The sequence below is a fragment of the Juglans regia genome, chromosome 1 (assembly GCF_001411555.2).
Source record: "Juglans regia cultivar Chandler chromosome 1, Walnut 2.0, whole genome shotgun sequence".
NCBI lineage: Eukaryota > Viridiplantae > Streptophyta > Magnoliopsida > Fagales > Juglandaceae > Juglans > Juglans regia.
In genome coordinates this window covers 23,106,168-23,128,636 of record NC_049901.1, presented here as the reverse complement: position 1 = coordinate 23,128,636, position 22,469 = coordinate 23,106,168, and the positions used below count along the sequence as shown (strand labels likewise).

Sequence of the window (22,469 nt, the reverse complement as noted above, 5' to 3'; positions counted from 1 at the left end):
AACATTCGATGTATTTTACATAAAGTTTTATATCTGTTTAATAAATATTTATATTCTCTTTTATAAGCTTTATTTAAGAAAAAAATATTATTAAATAAATCAAGGTTGACATTTGAATTCACAATATCTATGCACAGGTTTCGTCAAATTTGGCTTTTGTGTGTGTGTGTGTTTTTTTTTTTTGACGTGTTATTTAAATTGGAAAATGAAAAACGAAAAAGAAAACTGCTCTGTATATTATGGACATATAAATACGAGGCCAGCTGCTTTTCTTGTGCTCTAGGGCACTCCCATCTGTTTCATTCCATTTAACACCAGAGAGCAAAAGGTCCATTACTTACATACGCTAGCCCAGTTCTCTTTTCAGTTTTGACCATGGCGCCGGATCCAAATGCCAGTGGTAGCGGCACGGTTCCGTCGAAGGAGCCAAAGAGGAAGAAGGATGACAAAAAGGAGGAAGATCTGGTGGGTTTGATTTTGTGAATTCGTGTATTGTGCTTGCTACGGTTTTACAATTTTTTTCGTTTTACCCGATGCTCAGAGTTGTCTTAGGATTTCTTAGTGGGGTTTTCGTATTTTTTTAGTCTTGAAAACTTAAAATGCGGGGTGTGTTTCGCAGTCGGATGAAGATTTGGCGTTGAAACAGCAATTAGAGTTGTATGTGGAAAGGGTTCAGGATCCTGATCCTGGATTGCAGAAGGTTGCGCTTGAGAGCATGAGGTAATCCATATTTTCTTGTCATATTTTCTTCTTCTTCAGGTTTAGAAATCGTGAAGTTTTTACTTGGTTAGGGTTTAAAATTATTTAATAATTTTTACCCTGTTTTTTTTCAACTGTTCATGCATTTTCTCCGTTTCTTTGACTTGTTATATTTTGTCGGTTGTTTTGGTTCTTCAAAGGGCTTCACGTTTGGGCTTATAGATTGATGTGGAATGTTGAACCGAGAAGAAGCTCATTATATGATAGGAGAATTTTTGTAATGCGTGTGGAATTTTGTCTCGAATGGTAGTCATTTAGGGTGAATGGTGTTGGTCCCATGTGGGATGTGGTAAGCGTAATCCTATACGGTGAGAAATGGTGTTGAAGTTTTTGTTATGCGGTGAAATATTTGAGGCTTAAGTTGCTTGTCAAATTTTAATTATATTTAATGTTGAAAGCAGACTTTGTAGTGAAATAACAGGTGCACTGAATGTTGAAAAGAGATAGTTTAATGAAATAAATGACTAAGGCAATAAGACTACCCATTCCCTCAAATTTCCCCAAGTTGTAGCTAATAAACCCACTTTTTTCTATTTTAGCGAACCACTTTTCAAGAACGTCATACTTCCTATTCCTTTAATCTCTATCTAGTCCATGTAGATAACTTACTAAAAAAAATCTACTCCATGTACAAATTATTCTTCATTGTTGATCAATTCTTTCTTGTTTTTTTTAACAAAAAAAAGTGAAGAGGGGTGCAACCCTAGTACACAAGGGGCATACAAACAATCAACCAGAGGGATGAAGAAAAATAACTCGGTTCTAGAAATTCTAGAAAGCTAGAGGAGCAGAAATTATCATGTGCAATCCAAAGATGAAAAGTATTGAACATAATGAGGATTAGTAAATAAATAAACATATTTTGTCTAAAACTTAATTAAATAATAAGATTTCTGGTATTTGATATACAAGTCATTTCATCCAAGCTCAAAAGGTTAATTATTTCAAGCATCTATTGCAATTATTGGTTTTATCATGTGTTCTTTATGGCAAAGTTAATTAGGACAGGACCAAAAGGATAATAATAATAATAAAAAAATATAATTAAAGATGAAAAGTGAAAAAGAAAAGAGTCATCTAACTTTAAAAAATTGACTGTCCAAAACATTGGTCACGAGAGAATGGTAGATAAGGTAAAAAAGTAACTACTATTATGGGTTTGGATAAAAAAACATTAAAAGCAATTTGGGGCTGATATAGGTACTTCCCAAGTGATTCCTCAAAGGTGTATCCTAGAAGCCAAAGGGTGGGTTTGAGATGAGCTTTAGACTTGGACATCTTGGGTTCGATCTCGCACTAGAGTTTCCCTGGATTACTAATACATGGTTTGTATTTGGGGTTTTCTTTCAAAGGGTGGGTCTGACCCTACCTCGGTGAGGTTTTATGTCTAAAGAAAAACAATTGCTCCCCAATTGTGGGGAGCAAGTGCAGCAACCCCAAAATTATCCTTAATGTAGGAAGATGTGGGGCTCAAATGATTTTTTTTACCAAAATTTAGCTAGAAAGGTATTTTGGTAAATTGGGTGGATGTGCTATAAGTGAATCACCTATATTTATTCTGAAAAGAATAGAATGATCTTTTTATATTCAGTGCATTTCTTCTTTTTTTTAATGACGGGGGAACCACCCCATGGCAGAGCTCCTAGGACTCACCCATGGAACCTAAACTCCTGGGGAGACTAGCACGGCAACCCGCCACCATGGCCTCCCGCTTAAATCACAGTTTGATCCCAAGGGGAATCGAACCTGTGACATGGGGCACATGCACACAAGTTCGCCCTTACCACTTGGGCTATCCATGGGTGGGTTATATTCAGTGCATTTCTGTTCATAAATTATCAAGCATTTGACATCTTCTTACAAAAGAATATAAGAATTTAGATCTATAATGCCATTACATGCACAAGAGAAGCACCAAACTTAGAGCCTTTCTATCTTATGGTTCTATTCATCTTTTTGATGGAATGGGAAATCAAAGAGGATTTGTAAGGTCCCCATAATCAAAGCAGGCTACTAAGTGAAATTAGCAGCTGACCATAAGTATGAAACTGTGCTTAGAATGTGGCCCCCTTTTGAAATTTTTTGTAAACCTTTGATGTATCTGGAGATAAAAGGTATTTGTGACCAGTGAATCAAGGCCCTTTTCTGATGGATGGTCCAAGTAGCATTGAGCTGTCTTGAGTTGTTACCTTCACTAGCAGCCCCTTGAATGGTCGTGATGCTTCTGAAAATCTTTATGCTATTTGTGAGTAGCTATGCATCATGAATATCATACTATGGTTTGACAGCATGTAAAATTTTATCTTGTAGACAGGAAATCCGGACCTCTACTAGCTCCATGACCTCTGTCCCAAAGCCACTGAAGTTTCTTCGTCCTCACTATGGAACTCTGAAAGCATATTATGAAACGATGCAGGACTCAGATTTGAAGGTATGACATGTTTGGTTGGACACTATCTATTATACAGTCATTCCATAGCTTTTCTAATTATTTTTCTCGTGAATACAGAATTACTTGGCAGATATACTATCAGTTTTGGCGCTCACCATGTCTGCTGAGGGTGAACGGGTATGCATAGTTGTTTTGGGGGTTGAGTAGTATTATTCTCTTGCTTTTTATGAAAAAAAGTATTTTCTCTTTGGCGATTGGTTCAGTATATTTTGCATTGGCTGCTTCATTTGTCTTGCACCTTCTGTTTTGGCTACATTTTCTAAGCTATTCGGCGTATCCATTCATGTATCTTTTGCGTACATTCTCATGCAAACATTGTAGTAAGTTCACTAGTTTTTTGGTGGTAATATATTCCTGAGATTTCTATTCATTTATCTGTCCTTTATATTTTCATATCCATTTTTTTGTACCAACTCTTTCAGGATAGCCTAAAGTACAGATTGTTGGGTTCAGAAGGTGATATTGGTTCATGGGGCCATGAGTATGTAAGGTGAGTGTTGTTTGATGTATTATGTTTGGGTACTAGAGTTTTTATTAGTATGATTGAAATTCAATTTATACAGATAAATGCTATAATCTCTAGTGATTTATTTGTTTGTATTCAGGAACTTAGCTGGTGAAATAGCGCAAGAGTATGCTAAACGACAGGTAATAAATCAATCTTATTGAATGCTATGATAATTTTTCCGTGAAAATCTGGTTTTAGGTACTAGGATCACTCTGGAAAGCCTCGTTTGGTTACACAATACAAACTATCTCATCTCATCTCATATAATCTAATCATTACAACTTTATCAAATTTCCACACAAAATATAATAAATAATTCAACCTTTTCAAATCTCAAAAAGAATTAATATTAAAAAATTATATTCTAACAATATTTTATTCAACTTACAACTTTCATCTCATCTCATCTCATTTGTGTAACCAAACGAGGCCTAAATCTTCTCTTTTAGTTGGCGCATGAGAGCTCTCAAGTCATGTGGATTTACAGCTGAAATTAGTTAAAACTGGTTTCATATGAATCTTGAGAAGCACATTAAGTGCTTCTGTATTATAATGTTCTATGATATCATGTACTACAATAAGTATTCTTCCACGACTTTAATGGTATGTATTATGTGTAAGGTGTTGGAGTTGTATTACATGTTGTAGTAGTGGGACATGTGTTGATAGTTAATTTTCTCAAGAAATTTATGTTCTACGGTGCTACACATTAGATTTTTAAGAGCTTTTTATTTAAATTATGAATATATTTGATTTTCTTACACCATAACAGATCGACGAAGCTGCAATCGATGATCTTATGGAGCTTGTTCAACAGATAGTTGCTTTTCACATGAAGGTATGATTCGTATTTAATCTTTTTCCTTTTTTGATTGTGCAATAACGTGTATACTATGATTCATGATTAGAAATGAAATAGGTAACTGGGAAAATCACTAGTATGTATCTGGCCATGCTAATTTTCATTAACAGATCAGACTTCATCACAAAACATGGAATATTTGGCTTGTGTCATAGGCAAAATCATTTGTTCTCATACAAAGGCATTTGACCAGAGAAAAATGGTCGGAATCACACCGTACAAAAAATTAGTAATATTCCAGACTCTTTTTTTCCCCAACTTTTGCTTGCCTAATTCTTTCCAATCTTTCTGTTTGTACCCTCAAGAGATAAGTTATGGGAATCTTGACATTTTGGATTACCAAAAATCCGGACTGAATTTATAATTCAGCAAAATTCTGGGAGGGAATTAATGTGCAGCATTAAATAGCTACTTAGTTAAGAATTGATCAGTCCAATCTACTTTGCCTTTCTTATCTTTAATGAAAGTATGCAGCCTTGCACATAAGTGTAAGCTACTACACTAAAGGATTGTGTCTTTGTTTCTAATACATTTGTAATGCTCTGCAGCACAATGCAGAACCTGAAGCTGTTGATCTTCTAATGGAGGTAGTTAGCAGTATTGCTCTTTTAACCTTCTTTAGTTGTGCTTCCCACTCCCTTCTGTTTTTGTTTTGTTTTTCTTCTCTTATGTGTTTATACAAGGTTGAAATATGTTATATCTGATGAATGCCAGGTTGAAGACCTTGATATCTTAATTGAGCATGTGGACAGTACGAATTTCAAAAGGACATGCCTCTACCTTACCAGTTCAGCAAGGTAGTGGGATTATTCCATAATTTTGTGGTGATGTTGGTCCGACCGATTCATCTTTTGATGCTTAAGAAGCTCAAATTTAAAATGGAAAGAAATGAGAACAGTATTTCCTCCCCATGTTGGCATGGTCTGGAGGGTGTGGTTGTGGGTAGACCTATCATATGAGTGTGTTACTTACCAAATATATATATATATATATATGCATATAGATAGGTACATACAGTTGTTTGTACGTGTATATATACATATAAGTACTTACAAAAAAAATTGTTTACATATATTGCCGGTTATCGTTTGGCTATTTATTGCTCATTTTGTGGTCAAATTGCATGGAAAATTATTTATTAGTTTTAATAAATAAATAGATACATGCATTTGAACAACTGGCATAGGCATGGGAAAGGAGCTTACTTTCTAAATAATTAACATCCAACATGTCCTTGCTCTTGTTCAAGGATTTGGAACACCATACTTCATAAAATTTTTAACCACTTTGATGCTCATTAAAGATCAAGAATGAAGAGGTTCTTTTTATTTTTTGATAAGTAAGAATGAAGAGGTTCTTATTAGTTACTGAAGAATATTCTGTATCATATATCTTCTAGAGGTTCTTATTATTTACAGAAGAATATTCTGTATCATATATCTCCTGTCATATATAAAATGCTACACGAGCACCCTAAATTAATTTTCATGTATGATCAATAAATTACAAGCTTTTGCCTTGACGTTGTTCTCTCTCTCTCTCTCTCTCTCTCTACCATGATTTGCAACATAATGCAGGTACCTCCCTGGTCCTGATGATATGTTGGTCCTGGATATTGCCTACCTGATTTATACAAAATTTGAAGAGTATCCAAATGCACTTCAGATAGCCCTATATCTGGATAACTTGCAGGTTTGTGCTTTGTTAGAGTTCAATATGCTCTTTTTTAATCCATTCTTTCCTGACTATATGATTGCGAATGATGTTTCTGTTCATGTATTTGGTGAATAGTGGCTTGAAGAATTAGGTTTCTTCATTGATTGGGATGTTATATGATGTGATCCTCAAAATTATCTTATGATCTGGTTCTAATAGTCAAAGTATCTGTTGGCAGTATGTGAAGCAGGTGTTTACAACCTGTGATGATCTGCTACTAAAGAAGCAATTCTGTTACATGCTTGCTCGACATGTAAGTCTTGAACTTTATATGATTTTGACGCTTGTAGTTTACATTGTTGATGGACACCTTTATCTTTTAGAGATTGTGTTACATCTAACAGTCTTTATGAAAGAGACTATTTAGCAAGATCATGCACCATTAGTTTTACTGGGAATATGTGGAAGGGAATTTCCAATGCCCATCTCCCATGCTGCTATAGAAAGTAACTTCCGGTTATAATAAATTGCTGGTCATTTTCGAGTGATGTTATTAGTGTTGTTAAAAGTGATAGGGGCACTTAAAAGCCCAAGCGCTGTCTAGAGACCGGGGGCTAAGCACGAGCATGCTCCTGAATGAAGTAAAGCACATATTTCAAAATTAATGTATTAAATAACAAAAAAGCCCACAAAATACAATAAAGGTTTAAAAGCAAGATGGTAATATATTTAGCCTATTAACTCAATATATTAGAGTAATGCAAGCTGAAAATCAAGTAATCAAGTAATTACATAGATTTAGGAAATTTTGGTCGAACACTGTTGTGCGATGGGGTACTTAGGTGCCGTTTGGATAGTGAGTTGAGATGAAAGTTGAAAGTTGAATAAAATATTGTTAGAATATTATTTTTTAATATTATTATTGTTTTGGGATTTGAAAAAATTGAATTGTTTATTATATTTTGTGTGAGAATTTGAGAAAGTTGTAATAATGAGATGAGATGAGATGAAACACTTTCACTATTGAAACGGCGCCTTAGGTTTAAGATCCTATATAATTTGTTTGAGAATTAACCATGTGATATGACTGAGTTAATTAAAAAGAAGGCCCTTTATTAAATTTTTTTTTGTCTATCAGTGTTAGTTGACTATGAGTTAATTACAGATTGCCACGTGCCAACTTGAACTTTTTAAAATAATTATTTTTTAAAAAAATAATTAAAGAAATTTTATAATGAAAATGTATTTTTATTTAAATATATCAACCTTAGGAAAGAAAAAAACAAAAAATTGGAACGGCTACCATGGGTGTGGCCCCCACCCACGTGGTAGCCAAGCATTACTTAAACATGACATTTAATATAATTCTCTTGTGCTTTACTGGAGAATACATATATGGTATTGATAGCCACTCATTAAAAAAAACTTGTTTGATAGTCATTATTAAATTAAAGTAGATGCTTGAACCAAAATATACCAAAAGGTTCATGACCAAAAAAGCGCAAGAATTTTAGTTGACTTCTATGCTAACATAAGCAATCAAATGCCATTCCATCTAGAAAGCCAATTTGGACTATTATATCGAGTTCAAAGCATGAACATCACATATGACATTATGTGGAGCTATGGTATGTAATGATCTTCAATATCATCTAAACACTTAAGAATATTTGTTTACATAATTTTCTGGGTCTTGAAATGATTTTTATATTTAAAAAAGCTTGCTTTTTTTGTACTTTAAGCTCGCACAAATGCCTCAAAAAGAGAGCTTTTGTGAGTGTGCTTCACTTTTGATAAGCAAAGTGCTTTGGCCTTGGTGCATTGCACTTAAGCGTGCTTTTAACAACACTGGATGTTATGATGAAAAAACTTGAGAACCAATGGTTTTGTTGGAGTTGAAACCATTGGCCCTTCAGCATTTTCTGTTGGTGCGTATTTCTAAATGACATTTGTAAGATCTTGTAATTTAATGTTATTTTAGATAGTTAAAATGTGTTAACTGTTGATAGATAGTTAAAGAGAGGGTACAAGTGGTAAGGTATCCATGATCAAGACCTAGATTAGATGCCTGGGCTGATTACATGCTTGGGGCCTGTCCTTCTGTTTGAAAGCCGTCAATTTTGCTATACATATATCTGTTAGCTTACTTTTTTTTTTTGTTTGTGATGCAGGGTGTTGCATTTGAGCTAGATGATGATATGGTTGCAGATGATGATGACCGGGAGGCATTGCAAGATATAATAAACAACATCAAGTTAAGTGAAGGTTATCTCACACTTGCTCGTGATATTGAGGTCATGGAACCCAAATCTCCTGAAGATATCTATAAGGTTTGAATTTTTTTTATTTGTATAATCAATAATGCTAGATAAGATTTGACTTGAGAACAACAATTTTTTTTTTTTTTTATGAGTAAGAGCAACTATATTGTAGATGTAAGGGCAGCAACCTAAGTACACAAAAATTTATAAGAGAACATACTAGTAGAAATCAATGCTAAGGAAAAAGAGCTCAGAAATCTACAAAATTAGAAACATCTATGGAAGCATTCACAAAACACCAATCAAGGAGTTCAGTAAACAAAGTTGTAAAGCTGAACTCGTCTTCTGATGGTCCTGCTGGCATTCCATCTCCAATTGCACCATATCAAACAAGAAAGGATCACATTCTGAACAACAATAAGGTTATTCCTACTAGACCTTCTTTTCTAACATGCCAAGAGTTCCGCTACCCACCTAGGCACAACCCAATCTATTCCAAACATCTTAAAGACCAAACACCACAAATCTCTGGCAATTTCACAATGAAGGAGGAGATGATTAACAGTTTCTCTGTTTCTTTTATGCATTCAACACAAATCTATTACTATAAAGTTCGTTCTTGAGCTATTTAGAGCCCAGGTATATTGATATAGTTTAGTTGTGACTGCTCTAATGTTGTTTATTATTGTGTTGCTTTTCTACTAACACGTGATTTTCACGCGTTGGTTATGGTTCTTCTTTGTGACTTTTGGTAAAAGTGCTCATGATTTACTAAGAAATCTCCTAGGAAGTATTTTGGAAAAATGAGTCTCAATTTCATCATAAATGGTGCTATTGTCCTCTACTGTTAATGTTAGATTGTATAAATAATTTGTATGTTGTGATGGCTGCCTTGTGTTGGTATGGTTCTTTGTGAATTTTGGTAAAAGTGCTCATGATTTACCAAGAAATCTCGTAGGAAGTAGGGAATATTTTGGAAAATTGAGTCTCAAGTTCATCATGAATGGTGCTATTGTCCTCTACTGTTAATGTTAGTTATGGTATAAAGAACTTGTATGTTGTGATGACTGCTTATAATATTGCCATAAAAAAGTAATTCTATTTTTCTTCTTTCTTATGGACTTAGTGTGAATCTCTCGTACATTTTAGACTCAGCCATAGCTCTGCCTCTATTTAAAGATGAAAGCTGGTAGGTAGGTGCTATGATTTCTCTCTATTTCGAGACCTTGTTGAAAAAGCAGTCTCCTTATTCCTTCTTGTGTATTGTATATGTAATTTACTTTATTTATTTTTTTAATAAAATTAGTCATTATAAATATGTAGTCAGTGGCCTGTATAACTAGATAGGTTGAATTCATGATCAATTCAATGTTTGGTCAACAATGTGTAATTTTATGATTAAAGTTCCTCTTATAGGTGCATTAGTTACCAGCAATAAATCAAAACAAAACAAAACCAAGCAAGCATATATATATATATATATATATATATATAGAGAGAGAGAGAGAGAGAGAGAGTTGTTCGAATTTCTCATTGTGTTAAAATGAATGTGTATCATTTTGACTAATGCGCTTTCTCTTGTTTTTTCTTAGGCACACTTACTTGATGGCCGGGCTAGTGCTGGTGCGAGTGTTGACTCAGCTAGACAAAATCTTGCTGCCACCTTTGTTAATGCTTTCGTGAATGCTGGCTTTGGTCAGGTAAAATGTGCTGTATGCATGAGAAATAACATACGGGTGTGAGTTTTCTTGATGTTTCTCATAGTTTTTTCTTTTAAGTCTTCTTTAACTGTCTCTCTCTCTTCCTAGTAGTTCTCTCCGGTGATTCTCACCGGTGAATCCATTCATTCTTTGTGTTTTTTTTTTTTAATTGGTGCAATTGGTAGAGTTCATTAATGAGCCAAACTTATGGTTTCATCAAATGGGTTGTTACTGAGTCGAAGATGATAGGGTTCATTGTCAAGGAGGTATTAATAGTGGTAAGAATCAATGAGCGGAGGAGGGCTGCTCTTCACTCAGTCTCAATGGGAAGGTTGTGTTACTGGTTAGTGTGTTCTTTATGGAGAGTCTTGTTGAGAAGGATTTGTTGAAGGTTTTTTCAACGTTAAAGATAGTGGAAACAGTACTCTATCTTGCCATTCCAGAAGTTAGATCATATGAAGGATTTATTGTGTTTCTGGTAGACTTGAGCAAAGTCTCAATGCAGTTTCAGTTCATTATTGACCATCATCAAGGCAGTGGAGGAGCCTCATTGTGGCCGCAACAAATTGGGGCCTCAAAACCAAATGCCCTGGTGGTGCCAAGGGCTTCCAAAGACATGCTGAAGTATGGAAAGGGATTGTTCAGTGGCTGAGAAAATAGGAAAATCACAGGAGTAGAGTGGCTAGTCTTGTGATTAGTTAGAGATGGCAGGATGAGATGTATACAAGCTGTAGAGGAATCACAAGAAAGGCCCCTCAAACTGCAAAAATCTGCCGATGCCGAGATTTCTGTTGAGCAAGCAGCTCAACTGAAGCTGGTCACATCTCTGTTTTATATAAGAATGCAGCTAGAGTTGCTGAAGACAGAGATTGGGTGTCTCTTGAAAGGCTTGGATGTGGGCTTGAAGAGAGGAAGACAATGGATGGGCTGATGGAGTAAATTGGGCTGAGAGATAAAGCCGCACAGCAGGGTTCAAATGGGCTAGTAAATGGGAAAGGAGTTGATCCAAATAGGCCTAGAATTGAGTTAAAAGGCTCCATAAACCAGGTCCAGGGTAAAGGAAAAGGCCTGCCGAGTGGCTTCTTTCTCAAACCTAATTAAAAATGGGTTGTTTCACGAGGTGGGCCGTCTTCCTCGACCCCAGTTGTCGAAACGTATTCAAAGCCTTCTCCCCTGTTGTCAACTAAGTACAGGTGGCTAAGCTGTCTTCCTGAAAGTTGAGGTCCTTGTGGTAAATTTAATCTACAATTATTTTCTTTCTCCTCAATTTCTCTCCGTACACCTTACGATTTTATTTTCTTTCTTTCCTGTTTGATTTTTCCTTCGTATTGCTTTCGATGGTGCTTTGAGTGTTTGATGGTGTATTCGAAGGATATTTTTATTGGAAAAATATGCTTATCAATATTGAATCAAAACTGTTCGAGGTGTCAAGGGATGGGAGGGTCGTGATCCTTACAGAGAAGGGATGGAAAGTGATAAAAAAGATGAAGTTGGGATTGGGGACAGTACGCTGGTTTTAGAATGCAATGGAGGTGTGCTTGAAGGGGGAGGGTAAGGGTTTTTACACTGCACATATGGATGGGGATAGGAGCTATATTGCTCAACATTGTACCAACTCGAGGGGAGAATATATGGCATTGGTGGAGTAGTGGAGGGGGACATTGGAACTTCATCTTCATAACAGGGGACAGGGACAAAGTGGGTTGGAGAAAACTTGTGGTGGTGTTTCAGGGTGATTGTTACCACCAGCTATGACGGTGCAGAACTCAAATTTCCAATTGTACAATGATGTTCTTCGAGATAGCAGAGAGGTGGAGAGGCCTCAAGACGTGAACTGTGCAGAGAAAGTAGGTCCGTTGGAGCAAGGTCTTGTCACTTCTTCGGGCAATGATCTGTTGCGGGATGGAGGTGGCAGAGTTTCTGTTGTTTTGAAAGAAGAAAGTGTGTTGAAGGCTCTATGTGAAATGGAGGTGCAGTTGGGAGAGTTAACAAATAGAGTGGGATGGTTAAAATGATGTGTTGAATTAAAAGGTATGATGGGATTGGGCCTTGGCTTGGACCTGGGCCAGAGATGGGAAGTTGAAGACCAACGAGCCAGGGAGCCCATAGGTAAGGGGAAGGGAAAGATAACGGGCCGTGAAATTGGGCCTTAGCCCATTAAGACCCAAAAGAGATCTGGCGCTTTTTGGAGGAAGACAAGTCACCGCTTCCAAGAGGAGGAAGCTGGCCCATCAGGGGGTGGGGCCGAGCTGCCGCTTCTGGCATTGCCTCAGACAACCTCGCCGAAGGTGGTAGTCCCTACAGTGGAGGTGGTGGTGCGGGCAGTAATCGTAACAGTGTCTGATGCCGTTATTGTTGCAAATGGCTCAGAACTAGCACATAAAGGTGCGACGGAGGCTGGCGACTCTTTTATGACGTCCTTGGGGCTTGAAGTTCCTGCGATTGAGGAGAATACCTCCATTGGTTCAACCCTCATGAGTGGGTTGCTACAGGGGTCAACTATCGGGGATGCACAGACCCTTCCGAGTATCGTAACAGTGTCTGATGCAGTCGTTATTGATGCAAATGGCTCGGATCTCGCATAGAAAGGTGCGACAGAGGCTGACGGCGCTTTTAAGACGTCCTTGGGGCTTGAAGGTCCTGCGATTGAGGAGAATACCTTCACTGGTTCAATCCTCACTGGTGGGTTGCTACAGGGGCCAACTACGGGGGATGCATAGACACTTCTGAGGATCGACAGTGATCCCTCAGGTACGTTTCAAGTGGTGGCTGGAGAAATCTTTGTTGGGTAGAAATCGACTTTAGCTGCCGGTGAAGTAGTGGGCCCAAATAGTGATAAAAAGCAAGTTCAGAAGGAGATGATATGCAGTTGGTCATATGTGAAGGAGAATGCATAGACAAAAGAGATGCTGTACCATTACGAGTGCTTCCTCCTAGCCCCAATTATGAGTTTATTCCAGATTGGGTTTTTATGAAAGTGGAGGAGTTGCAAGTTTGTGCTGGGGTGTCTTGTGCAGGTTTTGAGCTTTTATTATAGCCATTGAAGAGAGTAGATTGAAGTCGGCTACAAAGAGGGATAGGGAACTTAAAAGACTACAATGCTCTATAAATTATGAAGAGAATGAGGGAAGTAGCAGTAGGGATAGAACGAAAGGGAGGGGTATGACCATTGTCCATGAAACCTAAGATTCTATCATGGAACGTGCGGAGGCTTAATGATCGCAATAAGCGCCTTCGCATAAAATATTTGTTGCGAATGTGGAAGGCGGATGTGGTGTGTCTTCAAGAAACAAAACTAAGGTTCGTTGATCAAAGACTTATTCGTAGCTTATGGGGATGTCCTTATGTGGGCTGGTCATACTTGGCTTCGGAAGGAGCGTCTGGTGGGGTACTTTTGATGTGGGATAAAAGAACTATGGAGGAGGTGGAGTGTGTTGGGACTTTTTCGGTGGCTTGTTTATTCAAAAATGTAGTAGATGGGTGAGAATGGGCATATGCAGGCATTTATGGGCCAAATTGAGATAGAGAAAGGAGAAGGTTGTGGGAGGAGTTGGCTAGTGTATATTATCTTTGGGATGTGCCGTGGTGTATGGGTGGAGATTTCAATATCATTCGTTTTCCAAGCAACGATTAGGGAATATTCGCCACTCAATAGCAATGGAGGAGTTTTCTGAGTTCATTTTTTATTTGAATCTTATGGATCTTCCCCTTGCTTCACATGGTCCAACAGTAGGGGGTGGTTGAGATTTGATAGGTTTCTTGTTTCTCCTCCTTGGGAAATCCATTATTCGGAGTTGTATCAAAAGAGGCTGGCCTGGTGTTGCTCGGATCATTTTCCTATTATGTTAGATTGTGGTGGCATTAATAGGGGTTGCCAGTATTTTAAGTTTGAAAATATGTGGTTAGCAGTGGATGGTTTTGCTGAGAAAGTTCGTTCCTGGTGGTCTTCTTATCAGCTCTCGGGTACTCCTAGTTTCATTCTTGTTGGGAAACTTAAGGCATTAAATCAAGACTTAAGGAGGTGGAACTTTGACAATATTGACAACCAGAAAACTATCTTATTAGAGGAGCTTCAGGACTTGGAGGAACAGGTGTTGATGGGAAATGCCTCTAAAGAGGCACTATTGAGGAAGAGAGTGGTGGTGACTGAATTAGAGAGAGTCTTGTTGATGGAGGAAACATCGTGGCACCAAAAATCCAGGGCTCTTTGGCTAAAAGAAGGGGATAAATGTACGAAGTTTTTTTATAGAGTGACCAATTCTCATAGGTGCAACAACACTATTGAGACTCTTAAGGCAGGTAATCAAGTTCTCTCTTCCCCCCTGATCTAGAGAACCATACTGTGAACTACTATGAAAATCTGCTCACGGAGCAGACTTGTTGGAGGACAAAGCTCGATGGTTTGCCTTTTGAGTCCAAATGCAAAGTGCGAGCTGGTTGGAAAGACCTTTTGAAGAAGATGAGGTGTATAAGGTCATTAGAAGCATGACCAAAGACAAAGCACCTGGATCGGATGGGTTTTCGATGGGGTTTTTCCAACATTGTTGGGAGATTGTGAAATGTGATGTTATGCGGGTCTTTTTTGAATTTCATGCTTTCCAAAAATCCAAAAAATGCTTCAATGCGACATTCATAGCCCTTGTTCCGAAGAAACAGGGAGTGTTGGAAGTTGATGATTTCCGTCCCATTAGCCTAGTGAGTGGAGTTTATAAAATTATCTCCAAGGTTCTGGCTAATCGATTAAGTGTGGTAATGGAGCAAATCATTTCGAAGTCTCAAAATGCCTTCATGCGGGGGAGGTAGATACTTGATTCAGTTCTTATTGCCAATGAGTGTTTGGATCAGAGGTTAAAGGAGGGTAAATCAGACATACTTTGTAAGCTTGTTATGGAGAAAGCCTATGATCATGTAAATTGGGATTTTCTCCTTTACTTACTTGGGAGATGTGGTTTTGGTAACAGGTGGATTTCATGGATTCGATATTGCATAACTATTGTGCGTTTCTCAGTGCTTGTAAATGGTAATCCGGTTGGTTTCTTCTGTAGCTCCCGCGGATTGAGGCAGGGGGATCTGTTGTCTCCATTTCTTTTCGTAATTGTTATGGAGGCACTAGGCCGGATGGTGAAGGCAGTTGTTGATGGAGGCTATATAGCGGGTTTTTCAGCAGGCAATGGTATTTTTGGTTTTGTAATGATCTCACTTCTCTTATTTGCAAATGATACCCTTCTCTTTTGTGAAGCGAAGGTGGGTCAAATCCAAGCCATATGGGCACTCTTGTTGTGCTTCGAGGCCATGACGGGTCTCAAGGTAAACTTGGGCAAGTCTGAGATGGTGGCGGTGGGTGTGGTGCCCCATATCAGTACACTAGCGGAAACGTTAGGGTGTGAAGTGGGTTCTTTGCCTATGAAATATTTGGACCTTCCTTTGGGGGCTATTTTCAAAGCTAGAGGTATATGGGAAGGGGTTATTGAGAGAGTGGAGAAACGGTTGGCAGGGTGGAAACGACTCTTTATCGAAGGGAGGGTGACTCACTTTGATCACTAGCACTTTATCTAACCTTCCAACCTATTTCCTATCTTTATTCCCGTTGCCGACAAGGGTGGCGCATCGAATCGAGAAGTTATTCCGGGCGTTCTTGTGGGGTGGTCTGGGGGAAGAAACCAAATTCCATCTTGTTAGTTGGAGTAAAGTTTGCTCCCTAGTTCCGAGTGGTGGTTTGGGTGTGCGCAATTTGAGGACTTTCAATAAATTGGGGAAGTGGCTATGGAGGTATCAAGAAGATGGGGAGTTTTTGTCGAAGGAAGTTGTAGACTCTAGACATGGTGGTGCTTGGGGGGGATGGTGCACTAATGAAGTGAGGGGTATGGTGTGGGTTTGTGGAGATATATAAGGTGGGGATGGCAGTGCCTTGAAAACAATATTAGATATGTGGTCGGACTGGGCACTCGCATCAAGTTTCGGCAGGATGTCTGGTGTGGAGAGTGTTCTTTGGAGAGGGCCTTCCCAGCTCTTTATAACATTGCGGCTAATATGGAGGCTTCGATAGCGGATCTGTGTGTGTTTGCCCAAGACTCTTATCAGTGAAATATTTTATTCACTCGGGATAATCATGATTGGGAGTTGTCTACTGTTTCAGAATTTTTTAGCTTGATATACTCGTCAGAAAGACCTACAGCACATGACGATAGGTTACAATGGTGGTGCAAGGACAACAAGAAGTTCTCAGTCAAGTCATACTATAAAATTCTGGCATCACAAGGTAATGTACTTTTCCTGTGGAAAAGTGTCACAAGGTAATGTACTTTTCCCGTGGAAAAGTGTTTGGAGGTCACGTGCACCTTCCAAAGTGGCCTTTTTTGTGTGGACTGCTGCACTTGGAAAAATTCTAACCACGGATAATTTATGGAAGAGGGGCCTCATCGTGATGGATTGGTGTTATTTGTGGAAAAAACATGGAGAATCTGTGGACTATCTACTATTGCATTGTGAGGTGACAAGAGAGTTGTGGAATGGGATATTTAGTAGGGTGGATGTAGCGTGGGTTATGCCGGCAAAGGTGGTTGACTTGTTTGCTTGTCGGAAGGGTCTACAAGGTTGTTCACAGGTAGCAGCAGCTTGGAAGATGATCCCGTTGTGTATTATGTGATGTATTTGGATGGAAAGGAATGCACGATGCTTTGAAGATAGGGAGCGAACAATGGAGGAGCTTCAGAATTTTTTTCTGCACACTTTACTCTTATGTTCTCAGCCATTGTTCTTAATGGAAATAGTGTACATGAGTTCTTAGCTTTAATTTAGTTTTTTAAGAATGTATTTAGGTGTTTTCTATTGTATACTCCCTGTGTACATAGGCCATGCCTATTTTCATTCATATTAATGAAAATTACTTTTTACTGATAAAAAAAAAAAAGTTTGAGGCCCTTCACAATGTAATACAACTGAAGCTTAAGGTGCCTTAGAAGTTTTCCATCCCCACAAGTTCTTTGTCTCCAGATTCGGTTTATATTTCTTTTCTCCTTGTGAGAATCTATCTAGCACAGAAGGGCCCAAATTGGAGGTAGCAATAGTCCCCTAAGAACCAAATTTTGTGCAAGTGGATGGTCTTCCATTTTGGTATGGATGTTGACTTGGTAGCTGATCCTGTAGACAAGGTGACCTTTCATATGCCTTTAGTTGCTATAAGGTTTTGACATTACCCATGGGTTATATTATGAGGTTGAATCTGGCCCTCAAGAGACACGAGTTTAAAGTGAAGTTATACTATAAGGTTTTGGCATTACCCATAGGTTTCCCTTTTACCTTGGAAGAGCATTTGGAGAGTGAAGGCCTCTTCAAGAGTGGCTTTCTTCATGTGGATGATGGCATTGGTAAAGATTTTGATTGGACTTAATGAGGAAGCAGAATATCACTATGGTGGGATGTTGCTGTATGTGATGGAAAAATGGTAAATGCATTGAACATATTTTTCTTCATTGTGATGTAGCGAGAAATTATGGTGTTTGCTATTCAAGGAATTTGGTGTTGAGTGGATTATGCCTAGAAGGGTGCTTGAATCGTTGGTGAGGTGGAGAGGATAGCAGGGACATGATAAAGTTTTGGTAGCATGGAGGTGGGCTCTTTTATTTGCTTAATGTGATGTATTTGGAGAGAGCAGAATGCAAGGACCTTTGAAGATAATAAAAAATAAATAAATAAATAATAATAATAAAGCTTCAGTGGTAGAGCTGACAAAGATCACCCCCAACACCCTTTACTCATGGATAGTAGCACATGATACTGTGCTTTTTCTTGCTTTTCAGAGTGTTTAAATTTTTTATTTTATTCTGAATAGGGGCTCTCTTATATACATCCTGGTTTGGTTTGGTAGATGAGATGATCTCGTCTCATATAATCATTACAACTTTCTCAAATTTCCACACAAAATACAATAAACAATTCAACTGTTTCAAATCCCAAAACAAATATTATGTTCAAAAATTATATTCTAATAATATTTTATTTAACTTTCAACTTTTAATCTCATCTCATCTTTGTAACCAAACGAGGCAACCCTTCTGCCAACTCATCTCATCTCATGTTCTAACTGTTTTGCTTGCAGGATAAGTTAATGACAATCCCATCAGACAATTCCAGTGGTGGTTCTTCTGCCAACTGGCTTTTCAAAAATAAAGAACATGGGAAGACTAGTGCTGCAGCAAGTCTTGTATGCAACCTCTTACTGTCTAGTTTATCTCTTCTTATTCAGCCAGTTTGTTGGATTCTCATTGCTGTTTGTCATTACAGAGTATGATTTTACTGTGGGATGTTGATGCTGGACTTGCCCAAATTGACAAGTACTTCCACTTAAGTGACAGCCATGTCCTTTCTGGTGCATTATTAGGAGTTGGGATTGTGAATTGTGGTATCAAGAATGACTGTGATCCCGTAAGTTCCATTAACTATATTTGTCACGGACCATATGATCTTGAATTGTATATCCATTCTTACTCGACTTCCTTTTTTAGGCACTTGCACTTCTAGGTGATTATGTAGATAAAGAAGATTCATCCATTCGAATCGGTGCGATAATGGGCCTTGGAATTGCATATGCCGGTACCCAAAACGAGCAGGTGAAGTGGCTTGCTTTATGTCAATATATCTTTAGGGCACCACAAGCATGCTTATGGTGATGGATGGGCACCTCTTTGCTAATGGTGGTGAAATTGTTTACTGATCCAACAAGATGCATGCTTGATTTATCTTCTGGTTACTGAAAGATTGACAAATTGAGAACTATTTTTTTTTTTTCGGGTTGAAAGATGTTTGTAAGTTGTAACCTTTGGTCGTAAGTGCTGTTTTTATCTGATTTTTAGTGTCTTTTAAATTAAAGCTAACTTATTTACACTTCTGTCAGATACGGAGAAAATTGGCTCCTATACTCAATGATGCCAAAGCTCCATTTGATGTAATTGCATTCACTGCAATCTCTCTGGGCTTGGTATATGTGGGTTCCTGCAATGAAGAGGTTGCTCAGGCAATTATATTTGCATTGATGGACCGAAGTGAGTCAGAGTTGGGAGAGCCCCTCACTCGGTTATTGCCTCTTGGCCTTGGTCTTCTATACCTTGGGAAGCAGGTAAGTTCACTACTCCTTTAGAGACTTTTATATATTTCATTCTTGGTGTTGTTCTAACATATCTGGGACCATGGGTACCATAGACTATTAGTATGTTTTCTTATTGCATGGTAAATTTTTCAATGTGACCAAAGATGCCATACTATGTGAGAACATCATACGAACAGTTCCATTCTCCCTGATTATTCTTTGATCTGTATTTGGTGTTTAACAGGAAAGCGTGGAGGCAACAGCTGAAGTTTCTAAGACCTTTAATGAGAAGATTAGAAGATACTGTGACATGACACTACTTTCATGTGCCTATGCCGGAACAGGGAATGTTCTCAAGGTATTCTATTGTACCATTTACAATATGAGTCTCTCTTACATGCACAAGGTAGCTTTTAATCGTCTTTCTGTATAGGTTCAAAATCTTCTGGGCCATTGCTCACAACATCTTGACAAGGGAGAAACCCACCAGGGTCCTGCTGTGCTTGGAATTGCTATGGTAGCAATGGCTGAAGAATTGGGGCTTGAGATGGCAATTCGTTCACTAGAGCATCTTTTACAGTATGGCGAGCAGAACATCCGTCGTGCTGTTCCCTTGGCTCTTGGTCTTCTTTGCATATCAAATCCTAAGGTATTTGGAAAAGGATGACTTACTAGTGGATGGTTGATTGGAAAAGCCTATTCATGTCTCAGTTAGCTGGTTTAACTATAGATGACTATTAACCTGCTTCTTAGAGATCTTATCAAAAACTACTTCCTAGTGATATGTAAATTAATAGAACTGATTTAATAAATTAGGAATCACTTGAATCCTAGATTTCCTTTTGAGGATGTCTTTTATCTTCTCTGTTGCTTTCTGCCATATGCTGGTGATCTCGCCATTCATTGTTTATACAAGTAATTGAAGATTTTATTAAAAACCTTTTAGAAACTACTCGATTAATTTTGTTGAAATAAGCTGTTTGAACCTATTTTAAATCCATACCTTGAGTATAATCAGTTATCTCATGTTAAACTTAATTAATAGTTTTTTTCCGTGATTTTCCTTGCTTACCAGTTTTTTTATTGTCTCTTTTGGTCAGGTCAATGTTATGGACACATTAAGCAGACTTAGCCATGATACAGATTCAGAAGTAGCAATGGTAATATATTAGAACTAATTAATTGGATATTAGAATTAATTACCTATCAATGTCTATTGTTATTTTTATAGCTATTGTTTGAGGCTGATATATATATGTACTTGGATGCTACAGGCTGCTGTAATCTCCTTGGGTTTGATAGGTGCAGGAACCAACAATGCTCGAATAGCTGGCATGCTTCGCAATCTTTCAAGCTATTACTACAAAGATGCCAGCCTTCTTTTCTGTGTAATGTTTCTATTGATTCTTTGGTTTAATTTTCTCGCCATTATTAAATAGCATTGACAATCCTTTGCCATTTTTTCAGGTTCGAATTGCTCAAGGTCTTGTACATTTGGGGAAGGGTTTATTGACTCTTAATCCATATCATTCTGAACGGTTTTTGCTATGCCCGTAAGTAATCCTTCTGCAGTGAAACCTTTACAAACTCACTCCTTTTAAAAGTATCTTATCTTTACTTCTGCAAGTGATCAATTCTAGAGCCAGCTGTGACCTGAGGGTGGCTTTCCAAGTCCCTTTTTTTCCCTCATTACATGCATAAGCATTTGTCTCATCTGACAGGACGGCACTTGCTGGAATAATAACAATGCTGCATGCATGCCTTGATATGAAAGCCATCATCTTGGGAAAGTATCATTATGTTCTCTACTTCCTTGTTTTGGCAATGCAGGTCAGTGTTAGTTTGTCTCACTTTTTTCCCTTTCTTCAATCAGAGCTCACACTCGCAAATTTGACAGAAACGCAACGCCAAATTAGCTGATTAAGGTTTTTTAGGGTTATTTTATATACATGACATGAATTGGACTTGACACGACCTGAAGGCGAACCCAAGATTACAACAGAAATAGTCAACTAATCTTTCAATTTGGTAGCTTTAGTGGGCAAAACAAATCATGTAATTTAATTAACTAATTAGCTTTTCAACTATGTGGTGACAGCCAAGAATGTTGATGACTGTGGATGAGAATCTCAAACCTCTTTCTGTTCCTGTTCGGGTGGGCCAAGCTGTTGATGTTGTTGGCCAGGCCGGTCGTCCCAAAACCATAACTGGTTTCCAGACACATTCAACACCTGTTCTTTTGGCTGCTGGTGATCGAGCAGAACTGGCTACTGAGAAGTAAGCACCCCCATCAAAGTGGCTTTGGGAGTTTTACATATGAAAGAAGAAAAAAGGTGGCTCTATAACCTTCTGCTATTTAGCTTTTATACTAACAGTTAAAACTTTTTATGCAGATATATTCCTCTGTCTCCCATTCTTGAAGGCTTTGTAATCTTGAAAGAGAACCCAGACTACAGAGAAGAGCAGTAGAGTTGATTTGGACCAAAGGGCATGGAAACTGAGAAGGTCATTAATGCTTGTGAGGTACTAGCAACCAGATCATTGGTAAAATTCATGATGATTTCCTGGTCTCTGTCGCATTTGGTCTTTTACTCAGAAAATTAGGTGTCTAGAAATTAGCAAACGTACAAATTTATTGACAGCATATTTTATGCATATTTGGCACTTTTTTCAGAAAGAGGTTTTATCATTTTTTTTCCTTGTAATCGTGAAAACAAGTTTCTTGCTGAATTGAGATACGCATGGCCTTTTACTCCTTGTTCATTAAACCATGATGAAAGGTTAATGGAACCGATGGCTGCGATATCAGCACGGGTGGATAGGCCTCTTGTAGCGGCATCATAAAAGCTTCTATTATTACGGTTCTTTTTATTTTCAGATCAAAATAATGTTTTTATAATGTCTCTTTTATCTTTTTGTTGAGGTATATCTCCTGGAGTTCACAAATCTGGGTTAAAACTTGCACGTTCAAAAGAAAAAAACATTCAAGTTAACAAACCAAGTCAAAATCAAAATATCTTTTAAAAAATTAAGATTAAAAGAAACTATACCAAGTGCTAAAGAAATTTGAAAGCGCTGCGCCATCAATTGAAATGGACTTCATATTGCGTCCTCTCCCATTTTGATTTCCTCCGCTCTTGTAAAATGAGACCATCGTAATTATGAGTTAGGCCTCATTTGATTATA

At 37.9% G+C, this 22,469-nt stretch overlaps 1 protein-coding gene across 1 annotated transcript; it reads left to right on the top strand.

The window, feature by feature from the left end:
• Positions 1 to 272: 272 nt before the first annotated feature.
• On the top strand, positions 273 to 22,168 carry LOC109001453 (26S proteasome non-ATPase regulatory subunit 2 homolog A-like). Its single transcript, XM_018978734.2, has 25 exons — positions 273 to 465; positions 620 to 720; positions 3,070 to 3,190; positions 3,269 to 3,328; positions 3,634 to 3,701; positions 3,817 to 3,859; positions 4,492 to 4,557; positions 5,130 to 5,168; positions 5,296 to 5,378; positions 6,159 to 6,273; positions 6,476 to 6,550; positions 8,409 to 8,567; positions 10,091 to 10,198; positions 18,297 to 18,401; positions 18,482 to 18,622; positions 18,703 to 18,807; positions 19,092 to 19,313; positions 19,528 to 19,641; positions 19,717 to 19,932; positions 20,384 to 20,443; positions 20,558 to 20,671; positions 20,751 to 20,836; positions 21,005 to 21,113; positions 21,382 to 21,560; positions 21,677 to 22,168. The coding sequence occupies exons 1-25, from the start codon at positions 376 to 378 to the stop codon at positions 21,750 to 21,752; spliced, it is 2,655 nt and encodes an 884-aa protein (XP_018834279.1). The 5' UTR covers positions 273 to 375; the 3' UTR covers positions 21,753 to 22,168.
• Positions 22,169 to 22,469: the final 301 nt, after the last annotated feature.